Source organism: Phoxinus phoxinus (genome assembly GCF_949152265.1).
Source record: "Phoxinus phoxinus genome assembly, chromosome: 10".
Classification (NCBI taxonomy): domain Eukaryota; kingdom Metazoa; phylum Chordata; class Actinopteri; order Cypriniformes; family Leuciscidae; genus Phoxinus; species Phoxinus phoxinus.
The window spans coordinates 1,642,293-1,662,070 of NC_136885.1; the positions used below are offsets into that span (position 1 = coordinate 1,642,293).

General features: G+C 44.6%; 1 protein-coding gene across 7 annotated transcripts in view; it reads right to left on the reverse strand.

Moving 5' to 3' along the window:
• The window catches only part of LOC307005389 (NLR family CARD domain-containing protein 3-like), a 165,322-nt gene extending 146,506 nt beyond the window's left edge, over positions 1-18,816 (reverse strand). For 2 of the 7 annotated variants that reach the window (XR_013799261.1, XM_079625501.1), the window contains exons 1-6: positions 18,648-18,804; positions 9,026-9,122; positions 8,620-8,733; positions 8,167-8,292; positions 7,814-7,909; positions 5,873-7,603 (exon numbers count right to left, since the gene is read on the reverse strand). Coding sequence is in view for 6 of the 7 variants with exons in the window: in XM_079625501.1 (XP_079481627.1) it covers positions 5,873-7,603; positions 7,814-7,909; positions 8,167-8,292; positions 8,620-8,733; positions 9,026-9,075 (2,117 nt within the window). In the remaining variant the exon portion in view is untranslated. Of the gene's footprint in view, positions 1-5,872; positions 7,604-7,813; positions 7,910-8,166; positions 8,293-8,619; positions 8,734-9,025; positions 9,123-18,647 lie in introns of all 7 variants that reach the window. The other 5 variants (XM_079625503.1, XM_079625506.1, XM_079625502.1 and 2 more) reach the window with 4 other exon arrangements.
• Positions 18,817-19,778: the final 962 nt, after the last annotated feature.

A 19,778-nucleotide genomic window follows, 5' to 3' on the forward strand; every position in this document is an offset into this window, starting at 1 on the left:
GCGTCATTGCTTGTCACATGACAACGCAGCCACAATAGCGCTGAATGACTGATGTGATGATAATCTGCTTTTATTTCCTTTTTTATTCAAAATATCCTGGCGTTGTTTTTTATTCTCTCTTGATAGAGCCACTTTCCTTTCCCTTCCTCCTTCTCCATTTATTCCCAAGAAACTGCGCCGTATCGCAAAAGGCAAACAAATATCAAGCTGCTCTCTCTGGCTGCCGCTATTCTCTCGGTCTCACTGTTGAAGAAACCATGGCAACGGATAGCGTATCCTGCAAAGATGGCGGCGCCTTCCCGAAATGCAACGCGGAGTGAAACGCGTGATGTCACATTCACATTCCCTATAGACACAAAGATTTTTTTTTTTTCGAACTGCAATGCATTCTCTTTCGTCATCACACATTCGTAAGCTTCACTTGTGCAGCGATTGGCGGAAACAAATATACCTCTATTAATAATGATGTGACATCCAATAATTTCCTCAGTGCATAACTTACATTCCACGGACATATTCTCATCTGTAAATGTTAGAAAGTGAAGCGAATATTTCCATTTTGCTGTCTGGAGTGGACGAGCTTCTGCAGGCTGAACTTCCGTGAGCGAGCGCCGCCGCGCATGCGCCGAACAGACGGAGCGCAGTGGAATAGCAGCACAATAATTCTGACTAAAATACACATTAACACTAAATTATAAATATTTTGTTGCTAAAATATTTGTTGTTGTTGGTGAACATAAATGTGCTAAAGAATTTCAAACCTACAAGTGTATTTTTATGATATCAGTTTTGTTTTTATTTATTTCATTTTAAGTTTAGTAAATTTAACTACTTCTTTAAAAAGCATTATTTTGTTTTTAGATTGTAATGTTGCAATGTTAGAATGTTATGTGATTTTTTACTGTTTTATAGCCTTCAATATGAACATTGTTTGTAGGACAATATTAATCAGGATATGAAATATATATATTTTAAATAAATACAGTTTTTTTTTATTCAAATAGAAAAAAAAATTTAATACTGAGATAAATACCATACATCGCCATTTAGCCCTACAATTCAGATTTCTTTAGCAATTGGCTGTTGCCCAATACCTTATGGCATGCTTTAAATGCTGGATTTTCCATTTTTAGCTAAGCAGTATCATGCTAATGATACATTATTATCACTGTTAAACGGTTATTTAACAATTAGCCTATACATTCAGTCCTGCATTAATAATAAAGTTTGTTTGCGCACCAGCCGCCACTGCTATGGAGTCAATATAATGCCACATAGTTTTGTAAAAGAATAATACTTTATACAAGACTGATCACACCGGTTTGATCGTACGCGCAAAATTCAGTGATTCCTCTGCGTACCACTAGAGGGAGCCGGCGCACCGCACTCTGAGAACCACTGCACTAGAGGGAGCCGGCGCACCGCACTCTGAGAACCACTGCACTAGAGGGAGCCGGCGCACCGCACTCTGAGAACCACTGCACTAGAGGGAGCCGGCGCACCACACTTTGAGAACCACTGCACTAGAGGGAGCCGGCGCACCGCACTCTGAGAACCACTGCACTAGAGGGAGCCGGCGCACCGCACTCTGAGAACCACTGCACTAGAGGGAGCCGGCGCACCACACTTTGAGAACCACTGCACTAGAGGGAGCCGGCGCACCACACTTTGAGAACCACTGCACTAGAGGGAGCCAGCGCACCGCACTCTGAGAACCACTGCACTAGAGGGAGCCGGCGCACCGCACTCTGAGAACCACTGCACTAGAGGGAGCCGGCGCACCGCACTCTGAGAACCACTGCACTAGAGGGAGCCGGCGCACCACACTCTGAGAACCACTGCACTAGAGGGAGCCGGCGCACCACACTCTGGGAACCACTGCACTAGAGGGAGCCAGCGCACCGCACTCTGAGAACCACTGCACTAGAGGGAGCCGGCGCACCGCACTCTGAGAACCACTGCACTAGAGGGAGCCGGCGCACCGCACTCTGAGAACCACTGCACTAGAGGGAGCCGGCGCACCACACTCTGAGAACCACTGCACTAGAGGGAGCCGGCGCACCACACTCTGGGAACCACTGCACTAGAGGGAGCCAGCGCACCGCACTCTGAGAACCACTGCACTAGAGGGAGCCGGCGCACCGCACTCTGAGAACCACTGCACTAGAGGGAGCCGGCGCACCACACTTTGAGAACCACTGCACTAGAGGGAGCCGGCGCACCGCACTTTGAGAACCACTGCACTAGAGGGAGCCGGCGCACCACACTTTGAGAACCACTGCACTAGAGGGAGCCGGCGCACCGCACTCTGAGAACCACTGCACTAGAGGGAGCCGGCGCACCACACTTTGAGAACCACTGCACTAGAGGGAGCCGGCGCACCACACTTTGAGAACCACTGCACTAGAGGGAGCCGGCGCACCACACTTTGAGAACCACTGCACTAGAGGGAGCCGGCGCACCGCACTCTGAGAACCACTGCACTAGAGGGAGCCGGCGCACCACACTTTGAGAACCACTGCACTAGAGGGAGCCGGCGCACCGCACTCTGAGAACCACTGCACTAGAGGGAGCCGGCGCACCACACTCTGAGAACCACTGCACTAGAGGGAGCCGGCGCACCGCACTCTGAGAACCACTGCACTAGAGGGAGCCGGCGCACCACACTCTGAGAACCACTGCACTAGAGGGAGCCGGCGCACCACACTCTGAGAACCACTGCACTAGTGGGAGCCGGCGCACCACACTCTGAGAACCACTGCACTAGAGGGAGCCGGCGCACCACACTTTGAGAACCACTGCACTAGAGGGAGCCGGCGCACCGCACTCTGAGAACCACTGCACTAGAGGGAGCCGGCGCACCACACTCTGAGAACCACTGCACTAGAGGGAGCCGGCGCACCGCACTCTGAGAACCACTGCACTAGAGGGAGCCGGCGCACCACACTCTGAGAACCACTGCACTAGAGGGAGCCGGCGCACCACACTCTGAGAACCACTGCACTAGAGGGAGCCGGCGCACCACACTCTGAGAACCACTGCACTAGAGGGAGCCGGCGCACCACACTCTGAGAACCACTGCACTAGAGGGAGCCGGCGCACCGCACTCTGAGAACCACTGCACTAGAGGGAGCCGGCGCACCACACTTTGAGAACCACTGCACTAGAGGGAGCCGGCGCACCACACTTTGAGAACCACTGCACTAGAGGGAGCCAGCGCACCGCACTCTGAGAACCACTGCACTAGAGGGAGCCGGCGCACCGCACTCTGAGAACCACTGCACTAGAGGGAGTCGGCGCACCACACTCTGAGAACCACTGCACTAGAGGGAGCCGGCGCACCGCACTCTGAGAACCACTGCACTAGAGGGAGCCGGCGCACCACACTCTGGGAACCACTGCACTAGAGGGAGCCGGCGCACCACACTCTGAGAACCACTGCACTAGAGGGAGCCGGCGCACCACACTCTGAGAACCACTGCACTAGAGGGAGTCGGCGCACCACACTCTGAGAACCACTGCACTAGAGGGAGCCGGCGCACCGCACTTTGAGAACCACTGCACTAGAGGGAGCCGGCGCACCACACTCTGAGAACCACTGCACTAGAGGGAGCCAGCGCACCGCACTCTGAGAACCACTGCACTAGAGGGAGCCGGCGCACCGCACTCTGAGAACCACTGCACTAGAGGGAGCCGGCGCACCACACTCTGGGAACCACTGCACTAGAGGGAGCCGGCGCACCACACTCTGAGAACCACTGCACTAGAGGGAGCCGGCGCACCACACTCTGAGAACCACTGCACTAGTGGGAGCCGGCGCACCACACTCTGAGAACCACTGCACTAGGGAATACCAATATGGCGGCGCTGGCTTCACTGTTTATGATGTCATGAGCTATCCAGTCATTATATAGATCAGTGGTGCCGACTCATTTCCCATCAGTTCTTTTACATGAATTAGAATGTGTGCAAAGGATTGTGGGAGATTGAAGAACACGAAGGATACACTTGATGCATCTTCAAAATGAGCTGAATTAAAGACACAAAATGAAGTCGGTCTTCAAAAGATCCTTCAAACTGAGACGGCCTTCAGAGGCGCTTGATGACGTGCAGTCGAGATGTGCAGCCTTAAGCCCCGTTCACACCGCCAGCGATTTTGTCGCTGTATGTCGCTAGTCTCTGCACTGTGAAGTCGCTTGTGGGCGTTGGTAGTGCTGTCGCTCTTATGTTATTGGTTGACTGGACGTCTGGCCATATCTATACTAAATACCATCACAAATTACAACTATTAGGGGTGCACCGAAATTTCGGTCGAAAATGCCATTATCGGTTTCGGGCCGAAATAAAAAAGCCAGCCGAAAATGTCAACCGAAAATGAATGTCAACCGTGCCCCTCCCATCCGCGCGCAAGCGCTTGGGTTTCACTCACGGTCGAGCTGTTTGCACGCGTCTGCAAAGATTGAGCATGTCAGCGGTATGAAAGTATTTTAAAGTTTCAGAACGCCGCCGCTCCCACCACGCGCATGAGCTGAGAGGGCACCAAAAAATTGCGTCATGAAAAATCAATAATTATATGCCGATATTATTTCAGTATAGAAATACAGACATCCCAAGTCTCCCGGAAGTTCCGGGAGTCTCCCGCATATTGATAGCGGCTCACTGATGCCCGCGAATTAGTTAAAATCTCCGGAATCTAGAGCGAGCGCGCCCGCGAGACAGAGACTGTGCTCCAAACCGTATAGCGCGTGCACGGCAGAGAGGGAGAGAGAGCAAGAGACCGCGCGCGTGTGCCTCATGAAGCGCATGAAATATAAAATATATATAAAATATTTTAGGTTTTGTTATGTAACTGTTAGTGGTAATAAAAGTTTGATGATTATTCTATTGGTTTGTGATTTTTCATTTCAGATCCATTAAAAATTAAGCAATATAAATAAATATATATTAAAGTTTTTAAAAGAAGCCATTTTCGGCTTCAGTTTCGGTTTTCGGCCAAGTGCATCCTAAATTTTCGGTTTCGGCCCAGAATTTTCATTTCGGTGCATCACTAACAACTATATAATTTTAATTTGACTAGAAATGATAGGCTCAAAAGAAACAGTATGCTGTTGGGAGAGTGTTTTTATATTACCACAGCAGTGTTCAGTGGATTAAATCATTTACTAGATTAACGATCGATCAAGCAACAAATTAAACTCACTCATACGGTCATAAATTACTAAAACGTCATTCGTATTTGACAAATAATACATTTTCTTGTCTTTAATAGTCAACACAATGCAGGGGAAACTGTAAAGTGCACTGCAGCAGTGCTAAACTTGCATCAAAAACTTACTACACTCGAACTATAAATGCATGAATTAAACTCACCGAGACTGTCGACAGTTTCTTTTCCATGCATCATTTTATTATATCCATGAATGTGGTTAGTCAAATCGTATCAGTGAAATCGCCCTCGAACTCTTGCCTGCAGACGGTGACGTAACGTGAGCTCCACTGAAAGTCTTCTTTCCTATTGGTTGTCGCTTGAGAAAATTGCTTCACATTTGCATAAAGTTAAAATTTCTGAACTTTTGTCGCTTGTCTCCTGTCGCTTGACACGCCCACATTCTGTCGCCAACCGTCACTGTCGCTCGTGTCACCCGGAAGTCGCCAGCGCTCCATTGTAATGAATGGGATCTTGTTGCTGCGTGTTGCTGGCGGTGTGAACGGGGCTTGACTAGGACACAGCCCCGGTTTGAGAAACACCCGCAAATTATGTACAATATCCCAGAAATCATTCTGTGCCCCGTGATTTAAACACCTCTGATCTCTGAGTTTCTCTTTGTTCATAATGTTTTAGACTGTAATGATTGCACTCAGTGTTACTCACCTATCATCTCCGACTCCAATTAAGCTGTTCAGGTCAAACTCCTGCAGTGTCTCCTGTGAGGACAACAACACAAACACTACAGCTGACCACTGAGACGAGGAGAGTTTCACATCACGTAATCCTCCAAAGCGGCTCGTATGAGGTTGAGCTTCGTTCACTAGAGAAAGATCACCCAGTTCATTCAGACAGTGGAACAGATTGATGTATTTATCTGGAGAGGGATTCTCACTGATCTTCTCTTTAATATAGTCGACTGTTTTCTCATTGTGGAGAGAGCGGTTTGCTGTCTGTGTCTTCAGTTCTTGTAAGAGACTCTGATTGGACTTCACTGACAGACCCAGAAGGAAACGGAGGAAAAGGTCCAGATGCCCATTTCTACTGTGTAAAGCCTCATCCACAGCTCTCTGGTGGAGATCAGAGAGAGAAACTGTGCCTCCATTAGTTGGTCTGGTAATCTGGTCAAACACACTGATGTTATAGTTGATAAAGGAGAGATGCACATATAGAGCTGCTAGATGCTCCTGAATGCTCAGATGAACAAAGCAGAAGACTTTCCCCTGACACAAGCCCAACTCCTCTCTGAAGATCTGAGTGCACAATCCTGAGTAAACTGATGCTTCTGCCTCATCAATGCCACACTCGCTCAGGTCTTCCTCATAGAAGATCAGGTGGCCTTTCTCAAGCTGCCGATACGCCAGTTTCCCCAGTTTGACAATCATGTCTTCATCTTTCACTCTCTTCTCATAGTCCTTCTCATGTCTGATGTTGGTCTGAATGAGCAGGAAGTGTGTGTACATCTGAGTGAGAGTCTTGGGAATCTCTCCTGTCTCTGCTTCACTGCACATCTCCTCTAGAACAGTGGCTGAGATCCAGCAGAACACGGGGATGTGGCACATAATAAAGAGGCTCCTCGAGGACTTCAGGTGTGAGATGATCCAGTCGGCCAGACGCCGATCACTGATTCTCTTCCTGAAGTATTCCTGCTTCTGTGTGTAACTGAAGCCTCGTACCTCTGTCACTCGATGGACACACTCCGCGGGGACGAGATCCGCTGCTGCTGGTCTGGAGGTGATCCAGATGAGAGACGAGGGAAGCAGATTCCCCACAATGAGGTTCACCAGCAGCTCGTCCACTGAGGCGGATTCAGTCACATCACACAACCTCACATCGCTCTGGAAATCCAGAGGCAGACGACACTCATCCAGACCATCAAAGATGAACAGCACTTTATACTCATCACTGGATATGTCCAGTTCTCTGCTTTCAGGGAAGAAGCGATGAAGAAGATCTGAAAGACTGAGTGTTTTGTCCTTCATCACGTTGAGCTCTCTGAAAGCCAGTGGAAATATGAGCTGGACGTCCTGATTCTCTGTCCCTTCAGCCCAGTCCAGGATGAGCTTCTGCACAGAGACGGTTTTTCCAATGCCAGCGACTCCCTTTGTCAGCACAGTTCTGATGGGTTTGTCTTGTCCAGGTAAAGGTGTAAAGATGTCACTGCATTTGATCGGTGTGTCCTCTGCTTCTGCTCTCCTGGACTGTGTCTCAATCTGTCTCACCTCATGCTCATTATTGATCTCTCCACTTCCACTCTCTGTGATGTAGAGCTCTGTGTAGATCTCGTTCAGGAGTGTTGGGTTTCCCCGCTTTGATATTCCCTCACACACACACTCAAACTTCTGTCTCAGATTTGATCTCAATGTGTTGAGGACTTCAGCAGGTTTAGAGTCGTGGCTGTAGGATTAAAATACAACATTATTACAGTTATTAAGTTAGAGAAGTAAATAGCCATAAATTAAATCATTTTCTGTTTGCTGCATTATGGGACACAGAACATCATTAGGTTTCTGAAATGTTTCAATCATTAATCATGTGTTTGAGTGATGTGTGTGATGTGCATTGCAGCTAAAATTAATCAACAGCAACAAAAGTCCTGCATTTTACCTGAAACCAGGACACACGCTTTCATTAAAGTCTTGTGGTTGAATCACAGGCATAAACACAGTTGTGTTTTTAACTGGTCTGGATGGAAGATTTGACCTTAAATCAGAATGAAGAGGGTAAAGAATCAGACACACTGATATTGATGTGATTGTGTCATTAACTGAGTAACAGACCAACAGCGTTTACAGTGTGTGAATCTATTAACAATACATTACATAGAGCTTTACACAAGAGCACAATGATGATCATTAATAGACTGAAACTTACAGGATTGTAGCTCATTAAACTGCTGTATATTAGCAATGTCATAAAAATCAAATACTATAAACATAACTTTTATATAAATGATACACCTGAGATCCGGCCGTTTGTCTCCACTCTTAAACTTCATTGGCGGATCCATAGAGACGTCACTCTTCACAGACACACAGCTGGACTCTGGGTTTGGTTTCTTCTGCTGGACTGAACTGGTTTTAAAACTAAATAAAATAAAAAGCATACAGACTTATAAATGTTGTGCACTTTTACAGGAATCTTCTGTCTTAGGAAAAACCAGGAGGTAACGGTACTCTTGCTGTGAAACATCACTGTTCTGACCAGACACTGTGAAGCTTTCAACAAATCTGAACCAGCGGTGAGAAAAATCCACTCAATTTTACACTTACTCCATTATATAAAGGTGGAAGAAACCTCAGCTTACATTTACTTGATGTCATTGCTAGTATTAGACTGACTGACCTTGATCAATTATGATTCTAATTCAAAAGTGTCAAACTATAAGCACATCTTTTATAGAAATGATATACCTCAGATCCGGCCGTTTGTCTCCACTCTTAAAGTGTACTGGATGATCCATAGAGCGGTCACTCTTCACAGACACACAGCTGGACTCTGGGTTTGAGCTCTTCTGCTGGACTGAACTGGAACAGAGAACAGATCCAGTTTAATCCTTTAGATTACTGCCTTCATTCTTTATGATATGAACCATATTACCACTTTGAGGAAACTTTATGATCTTTTTATTTTATATTTCATGTCAGTTTCAAAACAAAAAAACAAACACATTTTTTACATATTTTTTCTGTAAACTTTCTTGGATCTGTGTGTCATTGTGTGTGTGTGTGTCTGTTGGGGGGTTGGGGTAATGTAACAAACGCTACATCACTTTTTCTGTGATTTAATACAATATTTAACAGTGTTTGTTGAAAGTACCTGCATCCTGGAGACAAATCTCCATCTCTGGACGCTTGTGGATCAGCCATGATGAAGCTGCAGGAGAATCTGATGAGCTCGATCTCCTCCACTGACTCTGAATGAAGAACACAATCAGACACTAAAATAAATGAATAAATTAATCAACCCTCATAATTTAGATGATCATATCAGGAGAGTGGGAGAAAAAGGATCATGTGACTGCGTTAACTCAAGATCATTGGGCCTTTTCACACACAAACAAGTCGACCGTTAGATTTATAATTTTATTAAAAATAACCGAGAAACATATGGAGTTTCCTTTGTGTCTTTTTTATTCAATCAAACATAATGCATTTGAGAGTAAAACTAATTATTTTGTAATTGAAAAAATTTAAAGATGGCAAAAAAAGTATTCTTAAGGCGTAAAAATAATGAAGTTGATAACAAAATGATTTGCAGTGCATGTAAAGTAGTGGGCGTGGTCAACCTGTCACTTCGACCCAGGGTGACCAATAGGAAAGGGCCTTCCACCCTGGTTGGTAGAGACCGCCCACTGAGACACAGCTTTATTCTCAAAAGATTTAGACCCGCAAAAAAGACAGCAGAAAAGGAGAGCAACATTTGTGCGTTTGTGATGAAAAGTGTTTGAAATGTGTAATGACCTCAAATAGTTATTTCATTTATTTCATTTCCTTGTTTATTATAGATAATTTGCACTAATATAAATGTAAAGGGTATAAATATAGAAAGCCTCAGAAAATATGTATACTGTTGGGGGCGCTGTTAGAAGAAAAGACTAGTGAGTAAAAACGGGAGAGAAGAAGCGCAGTTAACGCATGTTCTGTTGTTGTTCATGTTAAAACTTTCAGCCCCAAAATCTGTCGCAGAAAACAAAAGAGAAAACAACCGGGGCGAATAAATCTACAGAAAAGAAAAAGTTGTCGTTGTTATTGTCCAAGGGGGCAACATAAAATTGGTGTTTCTGCTCGGTTGTGACGGATTTCGGGAGGAAGAAAGCAGCAAGTGCGGAGCGGCCAGCGAGTGATGAAACGAGCCGCGAGTGCAGCGCGAGCCACGAATCACGGAGAGAGTGGACTTTGAAACGGCGGAAAAATAACTGCAAACGTGAGTTAATCTGTTCAGTGAGTGGCCATAATGTTGCCTGTGTGGGAAGCTACGCTGGATGAAATAGAGAGTAAATTACTCAAGTTATCTGCTTCACAACTGAGAGATTTGTGTGAAATGTTCATGCTAAATGTGGGAGAGGATGAGACACACACGCCTCGCGCGCTGAGAAGACGCATTCTGCAGTATTTGGAGGGAGATGATGTTGTTTTACTTGAAGATGACGGACTATCTATATTGCTAGATACAATGGAAAAAAATCGACAGTTTGAGAAATGTTGACGAAGGGGAAAACGAGAACTCATCTAGTGTAGAGGTTGAAGCAAGCAACGAGGGGCAGCGAAAAGTTGACCTGGAGCACCAATCTGTGGGCGTTAGTGGAATTGCATCAGAAAAGCCTGTTATAATCACTGCAACAGAATCACGATGTGCCAGAACAGACAGAAAAATGCCAAATTCATCAGCTTCAGGAGAAAGTGTCACACTAGTGCATTCAGTGTATAAAAAAGAACTCAAAATAATCAGACAAATTGGTGAACCTGGCCAGAGAGACAAATTAAACTTTACCAGCCAGGACAGACAGATCCACAAGGCATGCAAAAGAGGTTATGATGAGGGAGAAATTGTTGAGGCAGTCATTCAAGCCATCATTCCAGGTGTAAGTTTGAGAAGTTACCTAGAGAGTAGAACAGACTTAACATTACCTGCCCTTAAACAAATTCTCAGAGCACATTTTATTGAAAAGGATGCAACTGAATTGTATCACTCACTCACACGTGCAGTTCAAGAACCCAAAGAAACACCTATCCAGTTCCTAGTTCGAGCCATGGATCTCAGACAGAGGGTTTTGTCAGCATCTGAAAATGTAAAGACAGGATTAAGATATAATTATGAACTAATCCAGAATCAGTTTTTGCAGACAGTTCTGACTGGCCTTCATGATAAGCCTTGCTCAAACATCACGACCTCAGACAATCAGAAACGGTAACCAGAGATTCACTCGTAATCAATTTCCACCTGTTCGAGCAAACACCAGACGCTGTACCCAATGTGAGCAGTCCAACCCAGAGGGAAGATGTGAACACTGCTACAAGTGTGGCAGCAGTGAGCACTGGGCAGCAGGTTGTCGGAAACGAACTGTGACCAATGTGACGTCAAGCAAGATTGAGATTACACCAGACATCATCAAAAGCTTACCAAGAGCTTGCTTATCTGAAGGACCATGGTCGAACAAACAGGAGAAAACGGCCAGTTTGGTAGGACGCAGATGCTTGGTGCAATGTTCTCTAGGAGGTGTTAATACATCAGTGCTTTGGGACACAGGGTCACAGGTTTCAATTGTGGGCTCGGAGTGGAAGAAGAGACATCTTCCTGACGCAGAAGTGAGACCAGTGAGAGAGCTGCTTGAGGAGGGAGAACTCAACCTGACAGCGGCGAATGGGACGAGCATCCCATATGAAGGCTGGATGGAAGTGGAGTTTTGTCTGTCTGGTAACACTGAGACTGAAGGAAGGGCCACACACCTGCTGGCACTAGGGGTGTAACGGTACGTGTATTCGTACCGGACCGTTTCGGTACAGCACTTTCGGTACGGTGCACATGTGTACCGAATGCAATCATTCACGTAAATTAGGCTAGTTTTGTGTGCGGAACATACGTCAATTCCGAGTTTCCACACGAACATATTAAGTGTCGGAAGTCTCCGCGTTGCACTGATTAAATCTGATTAATCGCTTTTGTGATTCAAATACATGTAAAATATTACCATAACATCTGTCTTCCTGTGTGCGGAAATTTGTTTATGTTGCTGTGACAACGAAACGCGTGCATGCGCTCTGTGTTAAGAGCGCTTGTTGCTCCATGCGCGCTGATGTGCTCATCTGTGGACATTTCCGAATGCCTTTCTGTTAAAAGCGGGCTTTCCACACAAACAAACGTACACGTGTCATTAGTATGAGAAAAAAAATAGGATTTTAACTCGGGTCGGGCTCGGACATAAATATCGCATAAATAAAGATCACCACATACACGGCACGCTCGCTTTAGCCCAGCCTCTCGCTAGCTAGCGTCATGGCCAATATTGGTTTGAGAGTGTTTTATTTAGTGGAGAACTTTGCAGCAGTATTTTATTTCTTATTCTTTTTTATTTTATATATTTTCTATTTATTAGCCTATATTTTATTAAAAAAGTGTGTTTAAAAAAGTGTAAACAAATTGTTAAAAAAAAGTTTATAGTAAACAACCAGCAGTTTAATGTTTTGCATTTCTTTCCCTTACTGTACCGAAAATGAACCGAACCGTGACTTTAAAACCGAGGTACGTACCGAACCATGATTTTTGCGTACTGTTACACCCCTAGCTGGCACCAATTCTCATTGCATCTAGTGAATTGGAAAAACCAATAATCGGCTTTAATGTGATTGAGGAATTAGTCCACGCTAATGCAGCCCAGCAGATTCCTTTGAGTTTCCTTGTGGACACACTGAGTTCATCTCTGGAAGTTAGCCCTAGGAAAGCAAAAGCCGTTCTGTCACTCCTGAAGAAACGCAAAAACAGCAGCGGCTGTCATATTGCAAGACTTGGACGAAAATCCATCATTCTTCCAAGGTGCGCGAGAGTGAACGTCAGTTGTGGCAAACTGAATAAGACGGTTACCCTTGGAACGCACGTGATGCTGGAGCCCAATTCAGAAGTACCCTGGCCTGCAGGTATAAAGGTAAACAAACAGCTTATTCAGATGCCTCGGAACGATAATGACAACATTACAGTGATGGTGGAAAATACCACAGAAGAAGAGGTGACACTTACAGCACGGACTGTCCTCGGGTGGCTGCATACAGTGGATGCCATCCATCAGCTGGAAGTGAAACCACCACCTCCGTCTGAATCCCTATTCTCAGCTATCACAATGTGACAATGACTTGCCTCCAGAGACTGGGCCCAGGGTTCAGGAGAGTGAAGGATGGGACCCTCCAGTGGACCTCAGTCACATCTGTCACTGTTTGCTAAGGATGACTGGGATACTGGATGTATTCAGGACCTTAGAATGGACATTTGTTTGAAAAACAAAATCCCTGTACAAAAGACGTACAATGCAATCCCACGACCCCTGTATCAAGAGGTGAAGACCCACATACAGAATTTACTGAGTCAGGGGTGGATCCAAAAGTCGACATCCTCCTATTCCTCGCCGGTTGTGTGTGTGAGAAAGAAGGTGTGTGGACTACCGGCTGCTCAATGAAAAGACACACTCTGACCGGCATCCCATCCCACGAATCCAAGAGATCCTAGAAAATCTAGGGGGGAACTCCTGGTTCACTGTGCTGGACCAGGGTAAAGCCTATCATCAGGGCTTCATGAGTAAAGACAGTAGGGCATACACAGCATTCATAACACCCTGGGGGCTCTACGAGTGGGTACGCATACCTTTTGGCCTCACGAATGCACCCGCCGCCTTTCAGAGGTACATGGAAGAGTGTCTAGGAGAGTTAAGGGATGATATCTGTGTTCCCTATCTTGACGACGTGTTAGTCTTCAGCAAGGACTTTGACCAGCACCTAGAGGACTTGAAGAAAGTACTACAGCGACAGGATCAGTGTGGTATCAAGCTAAGGCCAAGGAAATGTGACTTTTTTAAGCGGGAAGTCTGCTATGTGGGCCGCATCATCTCTGAACATGGGTACAGCATGAACCCCAAAGAAAAAGAAGCTGTGCAAGCACTAAAGTGGGAAACACCTAGCACTGTTCGTGAGGTTAGGAAGCTCATGGGTTTCCTTGGTTACTACAGAGCATACATTGCTGACTTTGCCAGAATTGCCAAGCCTTTATATGAACTGTTGACAAATCCCAGCATGTGCAAGACGAAAGGCTCCAGAAAAGGAGGGAACTCTTCCTCGCAAGCACCTCCATCACAGCCAGTAGAGTGGACAGGGAGACATCAGGAAGCGCTGGAGAAGCTGATCGCGGAGTTGTCAAGCCCACCCATTATGGCATACCCAGACTTTGAAAAACCATTTGTCCTTCATGTTGATGCGTCAGAAGAAGGGCTAGGAGCCGTATTGTACCAACGACAGGTAAGTAAACTCCGAGTAGTTGGTTACGGGTCTCGGATTCTGACCCCTGCCGAAAGGAACTACAAGCTGCATTCTGGGAAGTTGGAGTTCCTGGGACTCAAATGGGCGATCACAGAGCGTTTCCGTCACTACCTGTTTCATGCGCCACACTTCATTGTCTACAGTGATAATAACCCATTGACATATGTCATGAAAACGGCAAAGCTTAATGCAGCGGGGCAACGGTGGGTTTCTGAGCTGGCAGACTACCGTTTCACTTTGAAGTATAGACCAGGAACGGCAAATGGAGATGCAGACTTCTTATCACAGAGGCCAGTGCCCATTGAAGTCACAGTCAGAGAGTGTACTCAGGAATGTGAGCCAGAAGTTCTGGGATCAATCGGGGAAGCTCTGAAAGCACAACGACGTGGAGAAGTGGACTGGATATCTGCAATCACTTGCAACATAGATGTCTTACCGGAGGAGCTGAATGCTGGATCAGAGACCAGTCAACGGCTTACACCTCAGGATATCAGGAGCGCCCAGTTGAGAGATCCAGTCATCAGCCGAGTACTTGATTTGAAACAGAAACAAATCTCAAATCTCAAACACAAAGACAAATTGAAGGAACCGGAAGCTGTGAGACGACTCCTACGAGAATGGCATCACCTGCAGATTAATGAGGAAGGTATCCTGCAAAGAAAAATAATGACCAGAACTCAGTTAGTTGTCCCAGAAAACTTGAAAAGTATGATATACAAGCACTTGCATGAGGACATGGCCCACCTAGGTGCCGATCGTATGGTGGCAGCAGCTCGTGCACGTTTCTTCTGGCCGAGAATGAGAGAAGAGATAGAGCATTATGTCACCAGAGTGTGTCGATGCCTAAGACAAAAGAAACCAAACCGGATCACCAAAACCCCAATCAAGAGCATTGAGACAACAGCTCCATTTGAGATGATCTCGATTGATTACCTGCACCTGGAGAAAAGTAGAGGGGGAGCAGAGTATATCCTTGTGGTCATAGACCATTTTTCAAAGTTTGCTCAGGCATACGCCACCAGAAACAAGTCTGGAAAGACAGCAGCCCGGAAGATCTTTGAAGATTTCATCATGCGCTATGGTTTTCCTGCAAAGATCCACCATGACCAGGGGAGGGAGTTCGAGAACAACCTGTTCCAAAAGTTACAGAGTTACTGTGGGATTAGGCATTCACGTACAACTCCCTACCATCCCCAAGCTAACCCGGCAGAGAGGTTCAATAGGACACTGTTGGGGATGTTGAGGACCTTAAAGGAGACAAAGAAGTCGAATTGGGCAGAACACCTTAACAAAGTTGTCCACGCCTATAATTCTACAGTGCACGAGTCAACAGGATTTTCCCCATTCTTTCTCCTTTTTGGTCGAGAGCCAGTTCTTCCAATTGATCTGGTGCTCCCCACAAAGCATGTAAAGGACACTCGGTCTCACGCCGACTACGCTGAAAAGTGGAAAAGGTCTATGCAAGAAGCATATGAGATTGCAAAAAAGAACATGAAGAAGGCTGCTGCAAGGGGGCAGAGAAATTACAATCAGAAGGCATGGAGTTCTGTCTTGGAGCCAGGTGATCATGTGTTGGTGAGGAACCTGTCAGAAAGAGGCGGCCCAGGAAAACTGCGAGCGTTCTGGGAAAAACAAACGTATGTGGTGAAAGAAAGGAGAGGAGATGGCCCGGTGTATGTAGTTGGACCGTTGGATGAGACTGGAAAGGAAAGAGTGCTGCATCGAAACCTTCTATTACCTTGCCCTTACCTGGTTGATGTGCCCAAGACAGCTGATGTTCGTCTGGAAAGAAAAGGATGTCAGAGGAACAGATCAAATCAGGAAGCACAACCACAACGAAATACTCACCATGAAAGCACCGACAGTTCCAGCGACGAGGAGGTTGACTTGTGGGTTCCAATGCAGAGAGCAGGAACAGATCTGGATCCATGTGCAGCAGAATTTCACCCTGGAAGAGAGGAGAGAAACAGCACACCTGTAAAGGAACCTGACATTGAAGAAATCGTTGACAAATCTGTAAACCTATCTGACTCAGAGAAGTCCGATGAAGAAGAGCTGGGAGATCTTCAAGGGGATCGGGAGCCGGAGGAAGGATCCGTAGGAGAAGCCGAGCATGAAGATAGTGACTTGGCATCAGATCCTATAAGGAGAACTTCTGCCAGAACCAGGCGACCTAGGAATCTACACACGTATGACACCCTGGGTGAGCCCACGCTTCGACCAGTGAACTGGAGTGTTTGTGGTGGAAATATTGAGGTGATGACCAGCTGTGTACAACCCCAGCGGAGCATTGATCACCGGAATTTGTATCCTTCATACTAAGTAATACTAGTGAAATTTGAAATGGGAACGTTCAAAGTAATATTTTTGTTGAGTGAGTTATAAGCAGTTAAGGGTATTGTAAGTCTACAGTCGTAATAATGCTATACAGCAGATTTATAGTTTGGTCAGCTTAAGGTATATTTGAAAGGCTGGAGGAACACTAAGAGATTAATGCATTATTGAAGTGACATTTAAAATGTGTCAAATACATTGTGGAGGTGTATGTGGTTGTGTCCACTTGTCATTACAGGATGTTCTGGGGGGCCCACCAGCGAGCCTAAAGACAAGACACCTTCTCAACATGCATCAAATCTAAAAATTTAGATGATTGTAATTATGTCACAGTTGTATGGAAGTAAAAGATATTGTTAACCTGTGAGAAGGCATGTACATTACACTGTTATTGGAACTTACATTTTGAATATTTACCCAGAGATAGTAAACTAAAAATGTTTTGTAACATTTTATTTTTTTTAGTGGGGGAGGGTGTAATGACCTCAAATAGTTATTTAATTTATTTAATTTCCTTGTTTATTGTAGATAATTTGCACTAATATAAATGTAAAGGGTATAAATATAGAAAGCCTCAGAAAATATGTATACTGTTGGGGGCGCTGTTAGAAGAAAAGACTAGTGAGTAAAAACGGGAGAGAAGAAGCGCAGTTAACGCATGTTCTGTTGTTGTTCATGTTAAAACTTTCAGCCCCAAAATCTGTCGCAGAAAACAAAAGAGAAAACAACCGGGGCGAATAAATCTACAGAAAAGAAAAAGTTGTCGTTGTTATTGTCCAAGGGGGCAACAAATGCACCGAGAAACGCTGATTGAACATGTTCGGGTGAAACAAACCCGGACACACATCGACAGACACTGATGCGACGTGTTTGTTGGCGTTTTGTGAATTGGCCTATGAATGTTTACACATAAGCTAAACTTCTAAAGAAACACAAACATCACGAAACACAAAGGTTTGTGAAGGCAAACTTTGAAGTGAAAGAAACCCTTTATAGGGATGTTCGCCGGAGTCAAATGTGACGTCACGATATGGGCGTGGTCGCGAACTGGTTGGCAGAAAGAACCAAAACATGTCGCAGACTCGCAGCAGTCTACCTGTGTTTTGTCAGCATATGCTAATTATTTGTCCGAAGAACCAAAAAAGAGATATAAGGTTAAGCTTTTATATAACCAGGGTTCATGTTCTCTGCCTGATCAATATCACCTGAGTGAGAATTGGAGCAAAAGCCCGGACACATGGCCAGATTTGACATTCGGCAACATCTATCTGTATCTCATCGACACGCCATCTATGTTTACCAGAGAGTCGATGAAGGCGTACAAATCTTTAGATGCCTATAATAAATTAAGTAATATTTACGAATATTACTTGTTGTAACTAAGGATAACTGGTAAATATGTTACAACTAGAGTAAAAATACAGGTGTAATTTATCCATGGGCTATATTCAAAATTATCTTACCTCTGATATATAACATTGGTTAACATATACGTAAAATGTATGAATAAAAATACAATAATTTGCCATTAATTTATAAGGGTATGTCAGTGTTATTATACTTCCATTGCTCAGTCACAGCATGCACAAAAAGTTATGTAAACAAACACTTTGACACGTCTTCCGCGGTATTTTGTACAGTTATTCATTGATTAATTAACCCATCAATGAGATAGAACCTACTAGTAACATTTATTTACAAAATTAGTTTTAATTTTTAACGCAAAATGTAGGTAGCAGACGCGATCGTGGTCCGCTGGCTCCCATTGTTTTCCGCTGGGTATAGACGCCTAATTGCAGAAATTCAAAGCTTTCTTTCTTGATTCAGGCTGTTTAGGTACGCGGTAGAAGCTCTTGGGGTTATTACTCTTATCGAACCTGTTAACACAGCCGATCACAAAGCACGATACAACCATTTTCTTCTGTGTTTGCGCTGCGCTTTAAGCGGTCATTACTGTTCTTCTGCCAACCAGAGCGCGTCGTGACGTCACGGCGAAGATCCCTATTAAAGGTTTCATATCAAACAATCACGTAAAATGTCATCCAGAGATTCAAATTAATATGAGAAAGTCACACATGAACACTCACCTTGATCAAACTTTTACAAGATACAGGATCTCAAATCCTCCAGCTTTAACATCATAAACTACACGTAAACTCCTTCTTAAACGTTGATAAACACTTTGATGCTCTGTTTTTTCCGTCTCTTATTTTTCCTGCTTAAAATGGCGTCAGGAGAACTTACTTTCACTTTCAATTTGTGACGAGAGAGAGAGAGAGAGAGAGAGAGAGAGAGACGTAAACAGAGACGCGCGTTCACGAGAGCACCACGCATGCGTGTGACAGCAGACGTTGTTGCGTGAACGCGCGTTGGAGATTAATATTTTGTAAATAAAGTGGTAAATTATGTTTTTGCGCAAACAAAGCATTCACGCCTTTTTCGAGATAGGTCCAACTGCAGAACCGTAGAACCATACGTCATAGCAGTGTGAGGACGACAGCGCCAGCCGTCTGATGCCGGAAGTGGGCGGAGCAAGGCGTTATTTTCAAACAACGTTATTTTAATTATTTTTTTTTAAACGATTTAATGGAAAATATATATTTGATATATATATATCAAATATTATAAAATATACGAATTATGTTTTGTCCTATTAACAAAATACAATATACTAGCTCTATAATATTCATATTTTTTTAAAAGTTAAAATTATAGTTTATCCATTTGTTTTGTTTGATTACAAATATTCAATAGTAATTAAATTAATTAAATAAAAATACAAAATCAAAAAAAAAAAAGATATAAAACAAAATCAAACCAAAGAAAGTTATGCAGGCACACATTTAACAATAATTGTCAAGTGACAAATAAATAAAATAATTGTTTGAAACTTTCTGTATCATTTACATTGAAATCCCAATCCCGTAAAAGCATAAACTCTGAGGGGCTGTTAGGTTAGGGAACGCTCTGTTTAACTGCAGCTACTAGTTCTCAGATCATCGTCGTCATGTTATATTTCCTGAATGATTGCCATGAAGCAAAACTGGACAAGTGCTTTGTCCTGGACGTGGCCGGAGAAGAGCCCTTCATCCTTGAGTTGTCCAAGTTGCTGGATCCAGTGTTCAATCCCTTCCTTCCTCATTTGTCCCCACCAGCTCTCTCTCCGCTGGTCTGCCGTGCTTGCTCCTGTTATTCATTCATCAGTTTATTTAACAGGG